Source organism: Falco peregrinus, chromosome 6 (assembly GCF_023634155.1).
Source record: "Falco peregrinus isolate bFalPer1 chromosome 6, bFalPer1.pri, whole genome shotgun sequence".
NCBI classification, from domain to species: Eukaryota; Metazoa; Chordata; class Aves; order Falconiformes; family Falconidae; genus Falco; species Falco peregrinus.
Window position 1 is genome coordinate 72,584,717 of NC_073726.1, and position 18,256 is coordinate 72,602,972.

Here is an 18,256-nt window from a genome sequence, read left to right on the forward strand (position 1 = left end):
AAGGCTTCTTCATTGTGGACAAGAAACAGCTAGCAGCTCTCTCTTGTGCAAGTGTCTGATTCTCAGATTTACTTTTTCTGATTTGAATCCCAGATCTGCATGGTGCTTCACTTTCACGGTAGTCAAGAAGTCTGTAGCTTTATACCACAGTAAAGTTAAAAAAAAAAAAACAAAAACAAAAAACAAAAAAACCCACACCAAACAAAAACCCCCACATTAATACATCCATCTTGTATCCAGTTTATTTAATACCATAGCAGTGAATACAGGTAAGAAGTTCTTGAATCTGGCAGTGCTAGAGCTGGCGAGATACAGCTACCTGACAGATTGGCAGTCTATTAGTAGTTCTGGAATTCCGTGTGTGCTGGAAAGCTGAAGGGTGTACATGAGTGGTCTTCAAGTTCAGCCTCATAGACATTGACAATACAGTTAAACACACTAATCCCGATAGGGCAGAGCAGCATCTGCATAGGAATAAACCAACACTGTGCCTGTCAACACTGAGAACTAATTCCAATATTTGTATTCTTAAAACAAGTGAAATAAACAGTAGCTTTTCCTTTAAAAAGATCTTTGGTCAACACTTATTAAAATGTGCTTTAGTTTTGTTTTACAACAGTAATGCTAAGATTATGTAGCTTTTTTATATTGGTGGGGTGGACATTTGAAAATCAGTATTCTGCTGTGACTGATAAAGCACTCTTACTAGTTTCAATGCAGGTAAAATTTCAGAGCTGAGGTAGGCTTCAACTCAGCAACTTATAAAGACTGGATCTCAGCTGTCCTCTGAAATGGGTAGGAGGCACTAATTTATTTTCAGATCAGTCCGCTTTCATAATTTCTGTATTAGCACAGCACTTTCAAACACACCAGGCCAAGTCCTTATTTAGTTGTCTACAGTAAGAGCTCTGAATGTCAACTGACAACATATTTAGACCCATTTGTTGTTTAATATCCACATTTGAAAAGTGTTAAATAACATTCCTTAGCACTTTCTCAAGTAGTATCTCAATATCATAGTAACGACTAGTTGTAAGTACATGGGTCCTTAGGAAAAACACTCTATGCAAAGCTAGGAGCACAGGTCTTACCAGCAGGCTGACCTTTAAATCCAGGCAGACATCCTAAAGAATTTGTGCTTTTTACCAGTCCATGTGCTTTCCAAGCTCCCACTCCCATCTAAAATTGAACAGGCACATCTACCTTACAGGTAAGGAAACTTGTTACAGCCGGTGAAAATGCTCTGTGAAAAGGATCAGCCCAAGATGTTGCTCTGGCCTTACAGCTGCGCTAGCTTTAACATTATTTCACTAAGCAATGACCTTGCCAAACTCGTCCAATGCTCACTGATTAACATTTCAGTTCCCACTTCCCTCAACCCTCTCTACTTTCTTTCATCACTCAAAAAAAGAAAAAAATCAATACTGAAACAGGAGACAATACTGCTTTGTTTATCTGCTTCTGTACTTCTGGTGCCTCTGCAAGGCAGCTTTGCAGATAAATACCTTTTGTAGATTTGGTGTCTAAGCATTTAATTCATATGAATTTCAGCAGGTGTTAGGCACCTTTAGGCACATGAGGATCTGAGCCATCCTTCCTTGAGTTAAATACAGATACAGTATCACACAAAGCAGCAGTATTTTGCTTTTCTTTAGTGCAAGAAGTGTTCCTGCACAAAAGCCACGACTACTTCTCAGACTTCTGAAGTAAGACTTTGGCCAGCAAGCCTGTTTACTGGAAATAACTGTTTATACTTCAGCCGCATTCTTGAAGCTCTATGCAAGATCATGCTGGTGTTGAAGAAATACCAACTAAAACTCTCCTCTGAAGAACTTATGAGATAAAGAGTGAGAGGAGCAGCTTAGAGTTTAAGTGACATAGCCCTAACACAGTAAATCTGTAGTAGAACTGGAAATAGAAGGTCATGTCTTCTAGGTCTAGGCCCTGTCCACTTGACCATACTATCTCCTGCCTTTGGTTTCTACTTAGTCCTCCAGACATTGACCTTTGGAGGAAATTGACTGAATCCCAAGAGCTGCCTGTGCTCCATTATTTCAGCTTGTTCCTACTTCAAAACTAACCATCTTTTACACAGATTTCCTTCTCTTTCCAAACACATTGTTGATTAACTTGGCCATTGACTTTGATCCACTTGGTCGTCTCTTTTCCTTCACTTTGAAATTGGAGGTGATATTCCTTAGGACTTTCATGAACATTGCCACAACTTCCTGATAATGTTCTGCTGCAGACAGTTCACAGAATTGGCACTTGTTATCTATTGCCAGCTTCTGTCCTTCATCCCAGCCAACTTCCCTCATATGGCATAAATCCTGTTTGTTACCAACCAAAAATACTGATGACTCAACCATTCTGAAATCAAAAACATTCCAGTTAGAGAAAAGATAAGTTACAATACTGTGCTATATACAGTGTGTATGAAAAGTATGTACGTTCAGGATAATAGGCATGCAAAAAAACCCAAAACAAACCAACCCCCTGACCTTGCCAGGTAGAGTTACACTTTTCCATTTGCCATAGTCAAACATCAAAGGATTTTCCAGACAACTACTCCCTATCAGTAAGTTTTCATTTTGGTTCCGCTACTCAGTGAATTTATGTATTTTTCATCCACTGCAGGTTTCATACTCTATACTGCTGGGTATATTGTCAGCTCCTGACTTCAGGAAGAAGCAAGCTGATCATTATCTTCATTTGTAGATAAGAGAGTGGAGTCAAAGAGATGCATCAGTGTCTGTGGCTTAATTCAGAAGAAAACACAGGAATTCCAATTCCAAGCTTTTGCTAAAATTACTCCTTCCAGAGAGACCTTAATTAAGAAAAGTCAGCAGTAAAATACACAGAAAAGTGTGGGGGTTTTGTGTTTAGGGTTTTTTTAACTCCACTTCTGATATAAGGAAAGGATTTCACTCGCATTTATTTAGAAAGCATCTCAGCTGACTGATGCAGGAATACACACCGCAGTTTAGGAAACATTCATGGTACTAGATTCATTTATTGTGGGAAATGCTTTCTTCAAGCCCCACATTGGTGCATCTCCACTGGTAACAGAGTGGGAAAGTAAAAGCACAGACTGACTATGCCAGCTTTTTACCTGGCATAAATTGCAGCAGACAGATTTATGGCAATTATTTAAATAGTAGTGCTGTAAGAAATAAGAACAAAAATCCTGATGTACTTGTCTTTGGATTCGGTGAAATAGATTGCAATTTGCAACACAGTTTACCTTCAGGTACCTTATTGTTAATATTGTCTTACACCACTTGGATGTTGCTGGATTTTAACTGCTACTAGGATGCCTACAGCTCACAGAAACATTCTCAGCTTTTTTGTATGTTTGCTAAGGGGAAAAAAAAATAATGCCACTTACTTTTTACAAGCTCCTATGTGAGACTCTCGGATCCTGTACAACAATGCTTTCGCAAATGCAAATGATGCTCTGTCACTGATGTCATAAACAATGATAAATCCATCAGCCCAGTGAAGTTCATCTGTGAGGGAGAGCTTCCCCCGCTGTGGCTGAAAAGTTCAAATTCACATACAAAAATAAAGTTACTGTTGTCACTTCAGAGCATTTTCTTTGTCACTGTGAATGTGAGAATGTTGTATCTTCTATTCCAAAATATATTGATAGGTTTACATACTTGGCATTGAATTCAGATGATTCCTGCTCCAAAAGCCTAATAGATAACCATCACTACAGATTGCACTTTGGATCACTGATGAATTAATTATGAAATATTTACACTTAGTTTAAGCAATAAAATCGCATAACCTGTACAGCCAGTTATTATGCTGAATATTCTGCAGTTACGTAAGAATGAAACATACAGGAGCCACCAATATTTGTGCTTTCCTGGTTGTAGCCGTTTTGCATGTTCCTAACATTCTGACTATAGTAAGCGTAATTCTTTTCTTTTGTTTCTTCATTTGTGTTGTTTCTTCTTTGCATTGTTAAACTCTGAAACAGTATTTACTCACAGGATAATCTTCTAGAGAGCTAGAAAAAAACCCTCCTTTCAATCTGCAGCTGACTTTCATAAAACTAGTAACAAGTCACTCAAGTGATAACGGGGTTATAACAATCCTTGAGTCCCTTCATCCCAAGAAACTTTCACACTTATGATTTCTAGAAAGCAACAGCTGCAAACTGTCCCATTAAGCTAAGGAATGTAATGTAAAAACTATTTTATATTAGCTTATGCCTGCAGATGATTTAGCAGCAGCTAGCAAGACCATGTGTCCCAAGCTAGGTAAAATACTGGGAGCTGACCAAAAAAAGAAAAAATAAACTAAAAAAAATAAAATACTTTTGCTTTGTGGAAAACCCATCTTGAATAGTAGTTTGAGGACTGTTTTAAGTTGTTCCTCACTAGTTCAGTATTTTGCTACTTGCAATGCAACGTATCATCTCCACTGACATGTCACCCTGGTTGCCTTGATTAGCTCAGCATCAGGGCAGCACTATAGCACCATAAACAGCTGGACTGGGAAGGCTATAACTTACCGTGAGGGACAGTAACTGAATGCTGGCAGCAAAAGGGGATGCATGAAAAAAAAGAAATTAAACAAGTTTCCAGAACCGTCTGAAGACTTTAGTATCTTTAATACAACGAGTTTTTAGTGCTGTGGTGACTGTTAAGGGACAGTAAAGGTGACTTGTGTGTGTCACAGCTGTTTCTCAGAACAGGGATCCAACTACTAGAGAGAAACCCCAAAGAGCATGAAGGTTTCAGGAAACAGAAACAAAAATGGAAATGCTTCCTTCCCCAGTCTGGCCTCCTCCTGGGACCTGCTTTTCTTCCCCAGCTCCCATGGGATGCAAGAACTCCATACCCTACCCATCTCTTTCTAGAATCACCAGTTCTATCAGACAAAAAGCAGTATCAGCACTATGTGCCACCTACTCCTCTGCATGCACCAAGTCAGGAAGAAAGGAGCAAACAGATAAAGTTAGGCCTTGTTCCTAAGAACCACTACAAGACAGCTCAAAGAGTGCTGGCAAGAGGAGTTGCACTTAACACAGCTGATCTGTTTTTAAAAGCAAAAAAGCCCAAACTATAGCAACAAAAGTCTCTACCCATAACGCAGTCTAATCTGCTTTACCCTAGCTAGCTGCCACTCCCCATGTTTTGAGTATCTTAATAAAAAGCTGTTCAGATGCCACAGGATTTAATATAACAGTAAGTGAAAGCTGTAAGTGGGCTTAGGAAAGGGGTCTGAGATAGGTGGAAGGAAGTCCACAGAACAGTAGCTTCTAACAGATTGTATGGCAAGGGAGGACTCCATGGCACAGTGGCTATTTCAGCATCCCCATGGCCTTGGGACAAGCAAGGTTGTTGCTTGTCTCTAGGAAGTCAGATTTGTTTGGTGGTTCATTTCATATGCTGACTGGGTTAAGGTTTTCAGTTCTCAAATTTAAGTGTGGGTCAGGCTTTCAGTGCTTCGGCTTTAGCATTACCATTCACCATTCATTATCCTAGTTGGTAAGAGGCAAGATCGCTACCCGAAACAGAACCTTGCGAGCTAATGTGATTAGCCAGACAGACCGACCTAGGTCTGCATGTGTTATACAGTACCTAAGTCCCTCTGTTCCTGTAATAGCAGGAAAGAAATTAATACAAAAACCTCTATTTCAAAGTGGTTTATAGTGGTTTATTGTGATCAAAGTTCAGCTGGCAACACGTACAAGCCTACATTATGTCTTTCCTTGGATCTGTTCTGTGAATGCAAGTCTTACTTCCAGGCCTATGTACTTTGACCATTTCTGCAGACATCTAATAAACTGCTTGCTTTAGAAACTAAATCTCATCCATTTAGGGTATTTGAGAAAACTGCATATAATCCTATAACTTACCTCTGTATTTACCTATATAAGGCAGAAGTGGGAAAAAGTTACTTCTGTTAGTAATATTCCAAAATGCATTTACAAAAAATATAAGCAATGAAGGGCTTCTTTGATGAAATGGCAAAGTACCCAGCAGTTCCGAGCCACAGTAACTACAAAATTTCAGTCTTCTCAAAAAAACCAGCAAGCACAAATTCCCAAAACAGGTAGAAAGCATATAACCTCCCAACCCTTTTTACCATTACACAGATAGAATGAAGAAGAGCCTTTTTTTCCCCTCTAAAATTCTTACCTGTGAACAAGGGTCATAAATTTCCAAGTGTATCTGCCTCCCATCCAGGCATAAGTGTTTAGTGTAGATGCATTCTAAAAGATACACAGTATCCAAAGAAAAACAGCATTAGTAAGGGGGGATGGAGGTGAAAAGGCCACAAAGGTGCCTCTGAGGCTGGATAATATCGAGAGTTTTTGCAGGATTGTTTGTTTTTTCGGGGGTGGGGATGTATTTCAGTTTTTATGGAAGTCTGCAGGGAGTGGGGTGAGTGTTGAAGGTGGGTTTGTTTTGTTTTGTTGATCTTGGTTGCGGGGGGGTTCCCTTTGGTGGTTTGTTTTGGGTTCAGTTGGTTGTTGTTTCTTTTTGGTATGGGGGTTTTGTTTATTTGTTTAGTTATGGTTTGGCTTTTTTTTTAAAAAAAATACACACTGGAAATAAGTCTATTTCCTTTTATAACACCTGGGCTGTCCAGCCACTCAGGCTAACCAACACCATTTCACTGTGATGCTCCCATTGAACTATTAGTGCAATTAATACTTTTAGACCCTAGCTTTCCTCTTCCCAAGTGGAGGCAGAGGAGATGCACAATGCTAGATTCTAAAATATTTCTGTAGCATCAGTTTGCAGATTTAGACTCTCCACCAGCACTAGCAACCCTGAGAACTCTACTGCAGACAGACCATCACTATTATGTTAAGCAGCAGGTTGTTCTAAGTGTAACCAACCTGCGTTCATGGCACTAGTCATCAACAGGCTGTCTATGATATCATCTGTCAGAGTTACTAAAGCAGAGAGACAAGAACTAATGTTGGCACTACTGAAAATACACTTAAATCTGTGTAACATGGGCACAGATAAGGTCTGTGATGTCTGGAACTCAGCATCTTCAGTTCAGCACCATGTTCACCTTAAGTATTCTCCATGTACCTCTGTAAGAGTTCATCATCTTATGAACTACCAATCCAATGTATCTCAGTCTATAAAATCTGCAGCCCTTTGGTGGTTTCCAAAATTAGACAAATTTTTATATAAATACACTGACTCCACTAACAGGGGGATGATATTTATTTTATCACCCATATTCTCACTTTCCTCCCCCTTTCTCCTCTCTAGAAACAGAGCTAAACTTATGTTCCAACAGACATTTGTTAACAAATGAAAATGTTCTGTGGGTCTGACATGCCTTTTCTGAGACTTGCAGTATTGGAGGCTCCAAACAAGCAAACGTGTTTTTAGTTGTAGGTGGGTTAGAACACACATGGAGCACAGGGAGCACTGCGTAACTTACATGTGACAGCTTAAGACCTAGATAAGCCATCTGGGACACAAACTGTCTTTTCAGTCTGTGTTTGTATAGTAACAAGTATTGGTAGAGCATTTATGTACAATTGTAACTCTAGTTTTAGAATGAGTTCATTTGTATATATTCAATGTAATTCATCTTAGTACTTCTATTTTCTTTTATATTTATGGATCATGGGAAGCTACTCTGGTTTTTGTCAAAAAGCATTTTTGGAAAGAGTCCTTCACTACAGCAGGGAGGTAGATTGCAATCGCCTTTCCTTGTTAAGTTTTGGGACTTTCCATGTCCTGTCAGCTGGAGTGCACGCTTCCAACTGTTTGTATATCACTTAAACAGTGCTGCTACCCAGGATGTGAAAGTTCAAGTCCTGCTTTGCCATCTTCCAAGATCTTAGAAGTGTCTTAAAGATCAGTGTATTTGTTCTGGCATGAATGAGAAATTCCATCCTCAGCACAGCAAGGCTTTCCACAAAGCTATCAAATCAGTGCATTCCTGCAAAAGCAGGGGGCTTTGCATTATGCTTTGATTAACCAGTAGTGCCTGATAAACAATGTTTCACCTCTCCTCTAGAGCACAGAAGGAAATATTCAATAGAACAGGTATCGAAGTGGGTTTTGGGTTTTTTTAGTCCGTTTCTTTACTCTCTTCTTTATCTCCTCTCTGATTGAGCTTACTATAATCTACCCGTGCTTCGCACATGCCGCCCGGTTATCTTGGCTTTGAAGGAGCACTTCGCCAGCCGCCGTGCCCGGGTGCTACCGGAGTTTTAAGCGATTTCTGCACAGATACCCGGCTTGCCTTGTGCCGTCTTCAAAGCTCGTACTTAATCAGGAGCTCTGGCTGATAAGCAAGCGGAAACTTACATCTCGCCAAGTTCTGTGCAGCTGCGCTTCTGCCCAATTTCTAGTTCCAAGAAGCGTCCGAAGGGTCGCGCCCCGCGCTCCCCGGCGAACCCGCACCGCACGGCCCACGGGGAGGCCCCCGCACCCCGCTGCCGCCCCCCCGCCCCCCGCCGCGCTCACCGGCGCTGGACGCGTACTCTCCGATGAACCGCCTGGTCAGGAACCGCACGGCCAGCGCTGCGGAGGGAAGCAGACGCCAAGTTTAGGGGGGTGGGGGGGGTCCCGCCGCCCGCCCCGCGCCTCCCCCGCCGCCAAACCTGCAGTAAAGTCAGGCCGGGGGTCACCGGCGCCGCCCGCCGCGCCCGTCCCCGCCTTACCCGACTTGCCGGCTCCGCTACCGCCCAGCACGGCCAGCTTCACCTCGGTCATGCCGCCGCCAGGCCGCGCCCCGCCGCCTCCAGCTCCTTATAGCCGCCGGGGGCGGGCGCGGCCCCTCCGGCGACACCGCCCCGCAGCCCGCCTCCTGCCCGCGCCCCCGCCGGCGGCTTTCCCCGCCCCACCGCGGGGCCGGTAGGCACAGCTGCGCGCGGGGGAGCCGTGGCGTTTCATCCTCTCCGCCAGGCGCTTTCCTCCTCCTCGTCCCCTCCGTCCCCCCGCCTCGTCCCCCACCCGGCAAACTTCCTCCGGGCGGCCCGGCCCGGCCCGGCCCGGCCCCCCGCAGCGCGGCCGCCAGCCGGCCCCCGCCTCCGCCCCGGCGCCCGGGCCCGGGTCCGCAGTGCCAGCGCGGTGAGAAACCAGCGGGGAAGGGGAAAGAAGAGAGGGAAAATAAAAAGAAAAGAAAGACAGAAGGAAAAGACATTCTCCGGCTGGGGGTGTGGTGTTTAATTTTGCTGAGTTTGTCTGCAGCCTGTCATCATTTTGTACCAGAAATGTGAAACTGAAGAAACTATTTATTTTTATTATTATTATTTTAATGCTTCTGGGTTTAACTTCCTAAAAATAAGTGTTCTGTGCTTCTCTGGTGTTCTCTGTCCCAGGTTTCAAAACTCTCATCACTCACCAAACCCCTGATCTTGCAAAAACTTGGGTGGGACTTTCGATGCCTGTGAATGTTTGTGTTGAATTTAAAGCCCCGCGGTGGGTGGTGCTCGGCTGAGGCTACAGCGCTCCTGGGAAGCAGGAGAATGCGGCAGACGGGAAAGGTGAGGCACGAAGGGCTAAACCCGCAGAAAAGATACCTCGCGTCTGTCGTACGTCGGATTTCGTTATTAGGCTCCTCAAGTGCTCTTTGGTGTCTGTTCAGGTCTGAAAATGCATAAAATACTTGGGTGCATAGGTTTAGGTAGTCCACTGGTGAACAGGAGATTGCTCTAACATCTATGTTACACTTGTATACTTACTCGGTTCATGTGTATTTTATTCTTTTATGTAACTTGAATGTATTTATTTATTCTGATATTTTCCCTCTCCTCTGGTGAAACTGTTGGGCATTGCATAAATACTTCAATAAAGCGCTACTTCAGTATGCTTGCTCTTGGGTGTTACAACAGTTTTACATGAGCTCAGAAAAAGAGGCAGACAAGGTATTTGAACATATGTTTGTTACAGCTGAAGGAAATGCTTAGTGAAGGGAAATGTATTTAAGATTAAACATGCAGGCACAACTTGGCTCCAAAGTCCCTGACTTGTAAGTTGCTAATGGCAGGAGGTGTGTTCAGGGGATGCCCCTATCTTGCTCTGTGGGGTTTTTTTGGTAGTCTGGTATTGCTCTCTCAAGACAAAAGTTGCTTCTAAAAAAAAAGAACTTTAGTCTGACCTTTTATGGTTATTGTAACCATATATTAATATAATATTTAGTTTTTTAAATGGTGGAATGCTGAGTTCACTAGGCTGGAGTCCATATTGGTATAACTGGCAAAACTATAGTATTTTACTATTTCATATACATTGAAACCGCTGCAACAGGGAAGTCTAAAACTGTTCATCCGTGTGCACCCATTACCAAGGTTACAACTTTTTCAGGCGATTCAAATAAATGTTCTGATGTTCCTTTTAAACAGACATGTGAGGTTTGAACCTGGCTGTCTCACAGGTCAGGAATGTAGTTTTGTTTCTGTTGAAGTTTGTACAGATAATCGCTATGTCATTGAAAGACTGATAAAGGCAGTTTTAATCCCTATAAATGGTCCATGGTACATTACAATAGAGATTAATTCCTAAGAAAGAGTGGACTCAAGATGCACTGCTCAGGTTGGCTTTTTTCTTCTCCCTGATGTTTTTTTTTTATGCTTTGCTCATTCATGGCAATGTTGGTTTATTATAGTCCTGGCACTCATTCCTGCCCCTGTGGCATGGTGGGCCAGCACAGCAATTCATGCAGGTATGTTATGAAACTGAACAGGGAAACAATCACATTGTTTCAGCTCAATAAATTCTGTGATACAGCCTTAGTGGAGGTTTCCCAGTAACTGAGGGAAGGCTTGGGTGTGTGTCAGACACTCTTACAGCCATGCGAGGGCAAGTGAAATCAGAAGGTGACAGACTTCAATGTACAGGAGGCTTAGGCATCAGTGTTAAGGATATGGCAGCTTGTTCAAAATCAAATGTTGCAATACTGAATGTTGTACTTGGGTTGCAAATTGTCCAAACTCTTGTTTTATACCCTTGGCAAAGTGAAAAATGGAATCCAACTTTCATGTTCCCATTACTGGGTCTTAACTACACTTACCTAGACAGAAGTTGTGATAACTATATTAGGGTGTCATCCATGTTAAAGAATATACTGCCTGGAGCTTTTGTTTTAGTAACACAAAAAAGTTTCTTAATAAGACTGAGACAGTTTGTTGTGTATATTCTGTATGCATATACCTTAAAGCATTAGAGAAATTAAGTTTTAATTGAAGATTAAAGAATGTGAATGTTTCTTTTCTGAAAGACTGTCTTTCTCCATCGCTTCCCAGATCCAACCAGAATTGAGAAAATTTATAATGGAAGGAATTCCTGAATAGCCACCCTAAATCAGTTCATTTAAATCCTATTCATAAAGTTTTCTATCTGTTTTCTGTTATTACTGAGGGCATTTGTGTTTTACAAGTGCATATGCAGAGGTGCAGAGGTATTTTTCATTTCTTCCACAAAGGGGGGGGGGGGGGGGGGGGGGGAGGAATCTGAAATGTCTTTTACATGAACACCCACACAAAACTCAACTGCAAAAGTTACTCACCCATCTAACCAATACCATTTTTGACACTTCATGTTGCAATGAACACTTTTGTTGATCATCTTATTGAAACACCTTGAAATAGCAGTAAGCTTGAAGGAAAGTATCTGTTAGAAGAAGTGTTGCAACGTAAATGTACATTCTTTATTAATTATTTGCCTAGATTTGGCCTTTTATATAAAAGGTTGTGGTTGAACAGTGTGGCAGATGGAATAGTAATGCCTCTTTAGGTTGTCTCAGCCGTTTGCTTTCTTTCAGTGTGACTGTCCTTATCTCCATCTTGTACAGTCATCCCTTTCAGTTCCTTCCATTACCAATCTGTGCTGGCCATCCCTCTGTACCGGAATGGTTTTACTTTCATTACCCATGGGGTAAATGTCTGTACAAGGGTAAAGGTGCACAGAAAACAGTTCATCTCTCTAGTGAATAGAAGCTGACATGTTAGTTTCCAGTCTAGTGGTCAAAAATGGACTAGTCAACTCTGTGCTGCTCAAGTTCGAAGTGAGTAAACTTTCTTTACATGTGTAAAGCTCTGCTATGGAAACAGTAGGCTTCTAATAGAGACGATGGAAATAAGTCATTAACCAGATAAATTACATTTGCAGTGAACATCGTGGAGGACTGGGTTTGAATTGTTTAAGCTAAAACTTTTCTGAGGTCTGGAGACCACTGGCCAGATGAGGTCATTTTGGATTTCACTCCCAGTTCTGTAGATTGGGACTTCTATGGCTTGACGCCAAGACCTCTGGGAGTCAAAACTGCTTGTGGAGAAAGTTAACATCAGAAAAACATTTATTTTCCTTTTCACCTTTTTTTCATGCAGCTTAGCTGCTAAAAATAAGGTGGAATTGGGAGTATATGACTCTCTACTCTGTGTACAACAATAAGCTTCGATCCAAAAAGCACAATTAGAAACCACTGGCTGAAGAAGTTGCCAGCTGTTTGATCTGTATGGCACAGGGATTTCTAAAGCTTGCTGAGGTTTGCATCCCTGCAGAATTAGTCCCTATTTGGCTTATAGACTAATGTTTTCCAGAAAAGATCTGTCTTCTAAAGGCCACTTTCCACCATTCTTCAGGTAGAGCACTGTAAATTTTACATCTGCTAGTCTTAACTGCTTCCATAGCATATGAACTGGCCAGCTAGAGGTCTAAAGCAACAACAGAACAAAAAAACCTAGAAGAATTTTCAGTGTGTGATGTTTTCATCATCTGCAGACTTGGATACATTCCTCAGTGGGATACTCAAAAGTATTTATCCATGACAGAAGACATGATACAGCATAATCCCAGTTACTCTGTGTTCTCTTTGCATAGTGTAGTAGAAAAGATGAAAACTGCTGTTTTCCCCTTGAAAATGGTGAACTGCTCTTGGAGGCAAGTTGCGATATGCAGTGATTGAAATTTTATCTTGGTGGCCATGAGAAAGTTTTGGGGGTTTTTGTTTGGTTTTTTTGGTTTGGTTGTTGTTCTTTTTTTTTTTTTTTAAGCAGAAATTACAGATGTGATCTATAATGAAGTACCATTAGTTCTCAAGAGAAGTGACATTGGATGTGAAAAACTAAACTTTGTAGCTTCTCACAGATTTGTCACTGAATCTGAAAGTGCGTAACCGCCATGGTATGAAGGATTTTGCGGTCCAATGATACGCCTCCTAGCTGATAACCCTTAGGACTAAGGACCGTATGACAGGGTTAGTTCTGTTACAGCTGCTGTACCCAGCCATGGCAGTGCATGCAGGTGGTCAGACACTTGAAGGACGCTGAAACAAAATTTGGACACCACACAATCTAGTGAAAATAGTTTATGGTCAGTGTTGTGAGAATGAAATCTGAGGCATCTAGACTTAAAGGTTGATAACACGTATTGTCTATCATTGATATAAATACGTGTCTTTTCTTCATAGCATGAAAAGTATGCTCAGAATCTTTAACAATCTGAGTAGTGTCCTTCTTGGGTAAACAGTGTACTTTAGGTTGTGGAAGTCCCACACCAACATTACGTTACTGCAAGATAAACTGTCCAGTTGGTTTTCAGTTTCTTACTTTAAGTACTTAAGTACATAAACCATCTATTTGTTTAACACCTGTTCTACACAAATTTTGAGACACAGATTAACTTTTGAATGTGTAACTGTGAAGGGACTAGCATATGATAAAGACCTCTACATTTCACTGTAATGCAAATATTAAAGCATAAAAATAGTCTCATAATATAGCTTGGACTGCCATGTGGAAGCTTTAAAGAGTATTTCATGAATAATTAAGGTGTTAATGACAAGAAGTGAGGAATTTTAAATTATGTATATTTTACTTATATATAATTATTGTAAATTTTAATTTTAGACATAATTCTGCTCTGCTTGAGTCTCCTATAAGAGGCTTTTCCCAGAAAACAGAAATGTTTTCCTGTGCAGTTAAACATTTAACTTAATTCAAGTTCAGCAAAATCTGAGTTGCAAGGCTAAAAGCTTGCAGAGGGTGCTTATGCCCAAATCTCAATATAAAATATACACTTTTTTATTTTTAGTGCCTAGGGGAATGTTATCTCAAGGTATGCAGATCTATCGGTAACAAAAATACAAAGCATCTTTAACTATGGTCTGTACTAGAATTTAATTTCTGTAATTGACATTAACAAATTAAACACAGTATACAGAGGAAGTTAATAATCTCAAAGAAGTTTTAAAAAAATTGAAATTTGTTTCTGTAATGGAATTGGCCAGAAAGCAATATTGCTTATTGAAATAATTCAAAGATTTTTCCCCTCTTTTGGCATTGGAAGAAAAATAATCACTAATCAATTTCCAGAAACGTTTTGCAAAATTTTTGAAATAAGACAGGGCGTGCATCCTAGGGTAATTAAATAATCTTGTCATTAAGGAGTATTTGTTTAAGATTTAAAAAAAACCACAAGCTCAAGACCCTGTCCTGAATCAGAACAAGAATTTAAAATTCTATCTCCCTACATCCCCAGTGATTGTAATGCTCTTAGGAGATGAAAAAACTTTTTAATTCTGTGTCATTGATCTATTTATACAAGAAGATTAAAAAACAAAACCAAAAACAATCAACCAAAACTGTAGTAAAAAATATTGTGAAGAGCTCTCATATTCCAGGCAAGAATAACCTTTGCCACCAGGTTATTTGGTGCATTGATTTTTCTTTTTTCTCACCTAAATTTCCATCTTTGATTTGATAAGAATTTTAATGAAAGAAAATTGTTCTTTTTAAACTGTTTCTGGTTCTTAACGCTCTGATTGAGATCTTAAAATAGTTGCCATTGATTGTGCTTACAGACTAAAGTAGAAGAGAAGCATTCAAGTTTTGTTGTTGTATGGAGAAACTGTGAAGCAATATTCAACAGTGGAGATATTACAAATTGTCATTCACAGTCAAAACTACAGAAAATCTATCTTGGTTGTCCTAACAAGTCTGGATCTAAGAGTCAGAAAGCTTATTAAAAGATCTTCAGGGTGATCACTGTTGATATTTAAATTGGCAATTCCACTAACAGGTATTGGATTGTTCTGGCTAGAATAATATACAAGATTAGCATCATGTACCTTCATGATTTCTATTATTCTGCCTGTCTGGATATTTGCATATTAAAACAAAAACAAAACAAAACCAACAACAACCAAAAAACCCCACCCCAACTAATGAGCTGTCAAAAAAATCACAATCAGAAAACTACTTGGTGAAAACCACAAACTTGAATCCTGAGAGCATTTAAGAATTGACTGCTTTCAGGAAGGAAATAAAGAAAGATAGTAACTGTGTTTAATTAATGTCTATAAAAAAAAAAATCCTTAGGAAAAATAAAATGGCAGGTTTGTGATGTGAAGAGGATTTAGCATATTAGAACCTGTATTTATATTACTTTTCCCACAATCTAGAAACAGGTATCCCATATATAAAATTGCAGGAACTGCAACTCATCTATTTTCCCCCAAATTGTGAATGAAATAGGACCATGGAAACATGATATGAGCACACAACAAAGTAGGAAAAACAGACCGTCATGAACTTTGACAATGACTGGAGAGCCAGTCACTGTTAAAGCTGAGAGCTGGAAATGATACCTGACCTATTTCTGCTGTGATGGCAAGTGCCATATTCAACAGTGGAATTTATTATGAATTTATTAATATCTTTATTATGAATTTATTATTAATTTATTAATATCTTCATATTAGTTAGTGGTCATTGACGTTTGCTCAGTCTACATTGTAAAGAAAGTCTTACTCAGAGTTCTCAAATAAGTTAAAGGGAGATAAACTAGTGTTTGAGTTTGCAGTGTTTTAATCATTCTGCAATAACATACCAACACATGTTCTTATCTCAAGTAAAGGTGAGATGCATTGATCTGTAAGGGAAGTGAGGTTTTCTGCATGGTACTTAAGATGTTAATGTTGAGCTATAATGTCTTACCCTCTGCTTGGGGCCCTTCAAGTTTCATGTCAGCTCTTTCAATAATCAGGAGAGGCTTGAGGTTGCTTCCTTCATTTTAGAGATGAAGGAGGATGCCAGCTGAGCATGTTCCTTGTCATCTACAATTCTCCCAACTCTCAAAATCACACCTCCTGCATTTTTTGATTGTAGATACATTCTGCAAAATCTGTGTGTTTGAACAGTATATATGAGGCAGAGGATGGATTATTTTTTTTTTTCCCAATGAGGATTACCTGTCAATAAATCCATTACTTTAATCATTATGAAATGTGAGAAGGCGGAACACAGTTCCTTTTTAAAGGTTTTGTTTTCTTATATTTAATATATATATTTCTATATATTTAATATATTTTTTAAATTTTTGCCTTGGTTTTGCTTGGGGACTGGCAGGTGGTGAGCAGCTGCATTGTGGACCATGTGTTCCTTTCTTCCCTTCCTTCTGGGCAAGGCGGGAGTGAGTAAGCGGCTGCGTGGTACTGAATTACCAGCCAGGGTTAAACCACGACAGGTGGGTAGGAAACAGGTTAGATGATGGGGCTCAGAAGGTAGCAGTCAGCAGGTCACAATCTACCTGGAGGCCAGTAACAAGTAGAGTCCCACAGGTGGCTCAGCTGAGACCCGTCCATGACCTGGAGGACAGCACAGCTCGCACTCTTGTATAATTTCCAGATGACACTAAATTGGATGTACCAGTTAATACACTCGAGTGCAAAGGTGGCACTAGGGGGGACCCAGACAGGCTGGAGGAGTGGGCCATAAGAACCTCGTGACATTGAGCAGGGCGAAGGCAGAGCCGAGCCGCGGGGGGACGAGCCCCGGCAGCCGCCCCGGCTGGGCCCGGCCTGGGGAGCAGCTCTGCCGAGCGGCCCCGGGGCCCGGTGGGCAGCGAGCTGGGCACCAGCCAGCCCTGCCCCGGCAGCAGGGACGGCCAGCGGCCACCCGGGCCGGGCAGCGGGGACACGGCCTGGAGCTCACGGGGAGGGATCATTTCTGCTCAACATTCATTATACCATGCCTGAAAAACTGTATTTGTTTTCTTGCCCCCTCTCCCCATGCAGGAATGCTGACAAACTGGAACAAGTTCAGCAGAAGACCACCATGATGGCAAGAGACCTGGAGCATTTGCTCCGTGAGGGGATGGGACCTAACAACCCCACAGCAGCTTATCAAGAAGTTGAAGCCAGACTCTTCACAGCACTGTGAGGTTGAAGGACAAGAAGCAGCAGACTCGAGCTGAAAAAGAAGAATTTCAGACTGTATATAAGGAAAATATTTTTTGTCGTGAGCACAGTCAGGCAGTGTAACAGGTTGCCCATCCTCATAGACAAGCTGATGAGGTATGGGCTAGATAAACGGCCAGTGAGGTGAACTGAAAACTGGCTGAACTCTTGGGTTCAAAGGGTTGTGATCAGTGTCATGAAGTCCAGCAGAAGTCCAGTTGCTAGTGGTGTACCACAGTGGTCAATATAAGGCCAATATTGTTTAATATCTTCATTAACAACCTAGCTGATGGGACAAAGTGTCTTGCTGTACCCTCAGCAAGTTTGCAGATGGTACAAAACCGGAAGAAGTGTTGATACACCAAATAGTTGTGCTGCTATTCAGAGGGGCCTGGACAGGCTGGAGAAATGGGCCAGCAGGAATCTCATGAAGTTCAACAAAGGGACAAGCCATGTCCTGCACCTGGAGAGAAATATTCCCATGCACCAGTACAGACTGGCAGCTGACCAGCTGCAAAGTTGCTCTACTGAAAAGGTGCCGGGGTCCTTACGAACAAGTTGAACATGAACAAGCAATGTGTCCTTGCAGCAAAGCAAGCCAACAGCATCCTGGGCTCATGAGGAAAAGAACATCACCTGATGGGAGAGTGTAAAGAAACAGAGCCAGACTATTGTCAGTGGTATACACTGGCAGGGAAGGGGCAATGGACACAAACTGAGATACAGGAAGTTCAATTTAAGCATAAGACTCTTTTTTTAATTATTTTTTTTTTTTTTTTTTTTACTATGAGAGTAAGTAAATACTGGAGCAGGTTGGCCAGAGAGGTTGTAGAGTCTTCATCTTTGAAGGTATTAAAAACTGTACTGGACAGAGTCCTGAGAAACCTGCTCTAGCTCAGGGGAGTTAGACTAGACAATCTCCAAAGGTTCCTTCCAACTATTCCTAGGATTTCTTGGGAACTACCAGTTTCTTCAACTATTCTATAATTTTAAAAGATTTGTTTCAAAAAAGTATTTTGATAGACAAGGGTGACAAATGCAAATGAAGTGCTCCGTTACTTAAGGTACAGGAACTCAG

At 41.1% G+C, this 18,256-nt stretch overlaps 1 protein-coding gene and 1 long non-coding RNA gene across 2 annotated transcripts; one reads left to right on the plus strand and one right to left on the minus strand.

Annotated features, from left to right (window-relative positions):
- Window positions 1-224: 224 nt before the first annotated feature.
- Window positions 225-8,776, minus strand: RERGL (RERG like). Its single transcript, XM_055808724.1, has 5 exons — window positions 8,663-8,776; window positions 8,466-8,522; window positions 6,159-6,232; window positions 3,389-3,537; window positions 225-2,370 (listed from the first exon to the last, which is right to left on the minus strand). The coding sequence occupies exons 1-5, from the start codon at window positions 8,712-8,714 to the stop codon at window positions 2,088-2,090; spliced, it is 615 nt and encodes a 204-aa protein (XP_055664699.1). The 5' UTR covers window positions 8,715-8,776; the 3' UTR covers window positions 225-2,087.
- A 137-nt stretch (window positions 8,777-8,913) lies between these two features.
- On the plus strand, window positions 8,914-17,996 carry LOC129784783 (uncharacterized). Its single transcript, XR_008747863.1, has 3 exons — window positions 8,914-9,071; window positions 9,323-9,487; window positions 17,017-17,996. It is a non-coding gene; the product is annotated as an uncharacterized LOC129784783 (long non-coding RNA).
- Window positions 17,997-18,256: the final 260 nt, after the last annotated feature.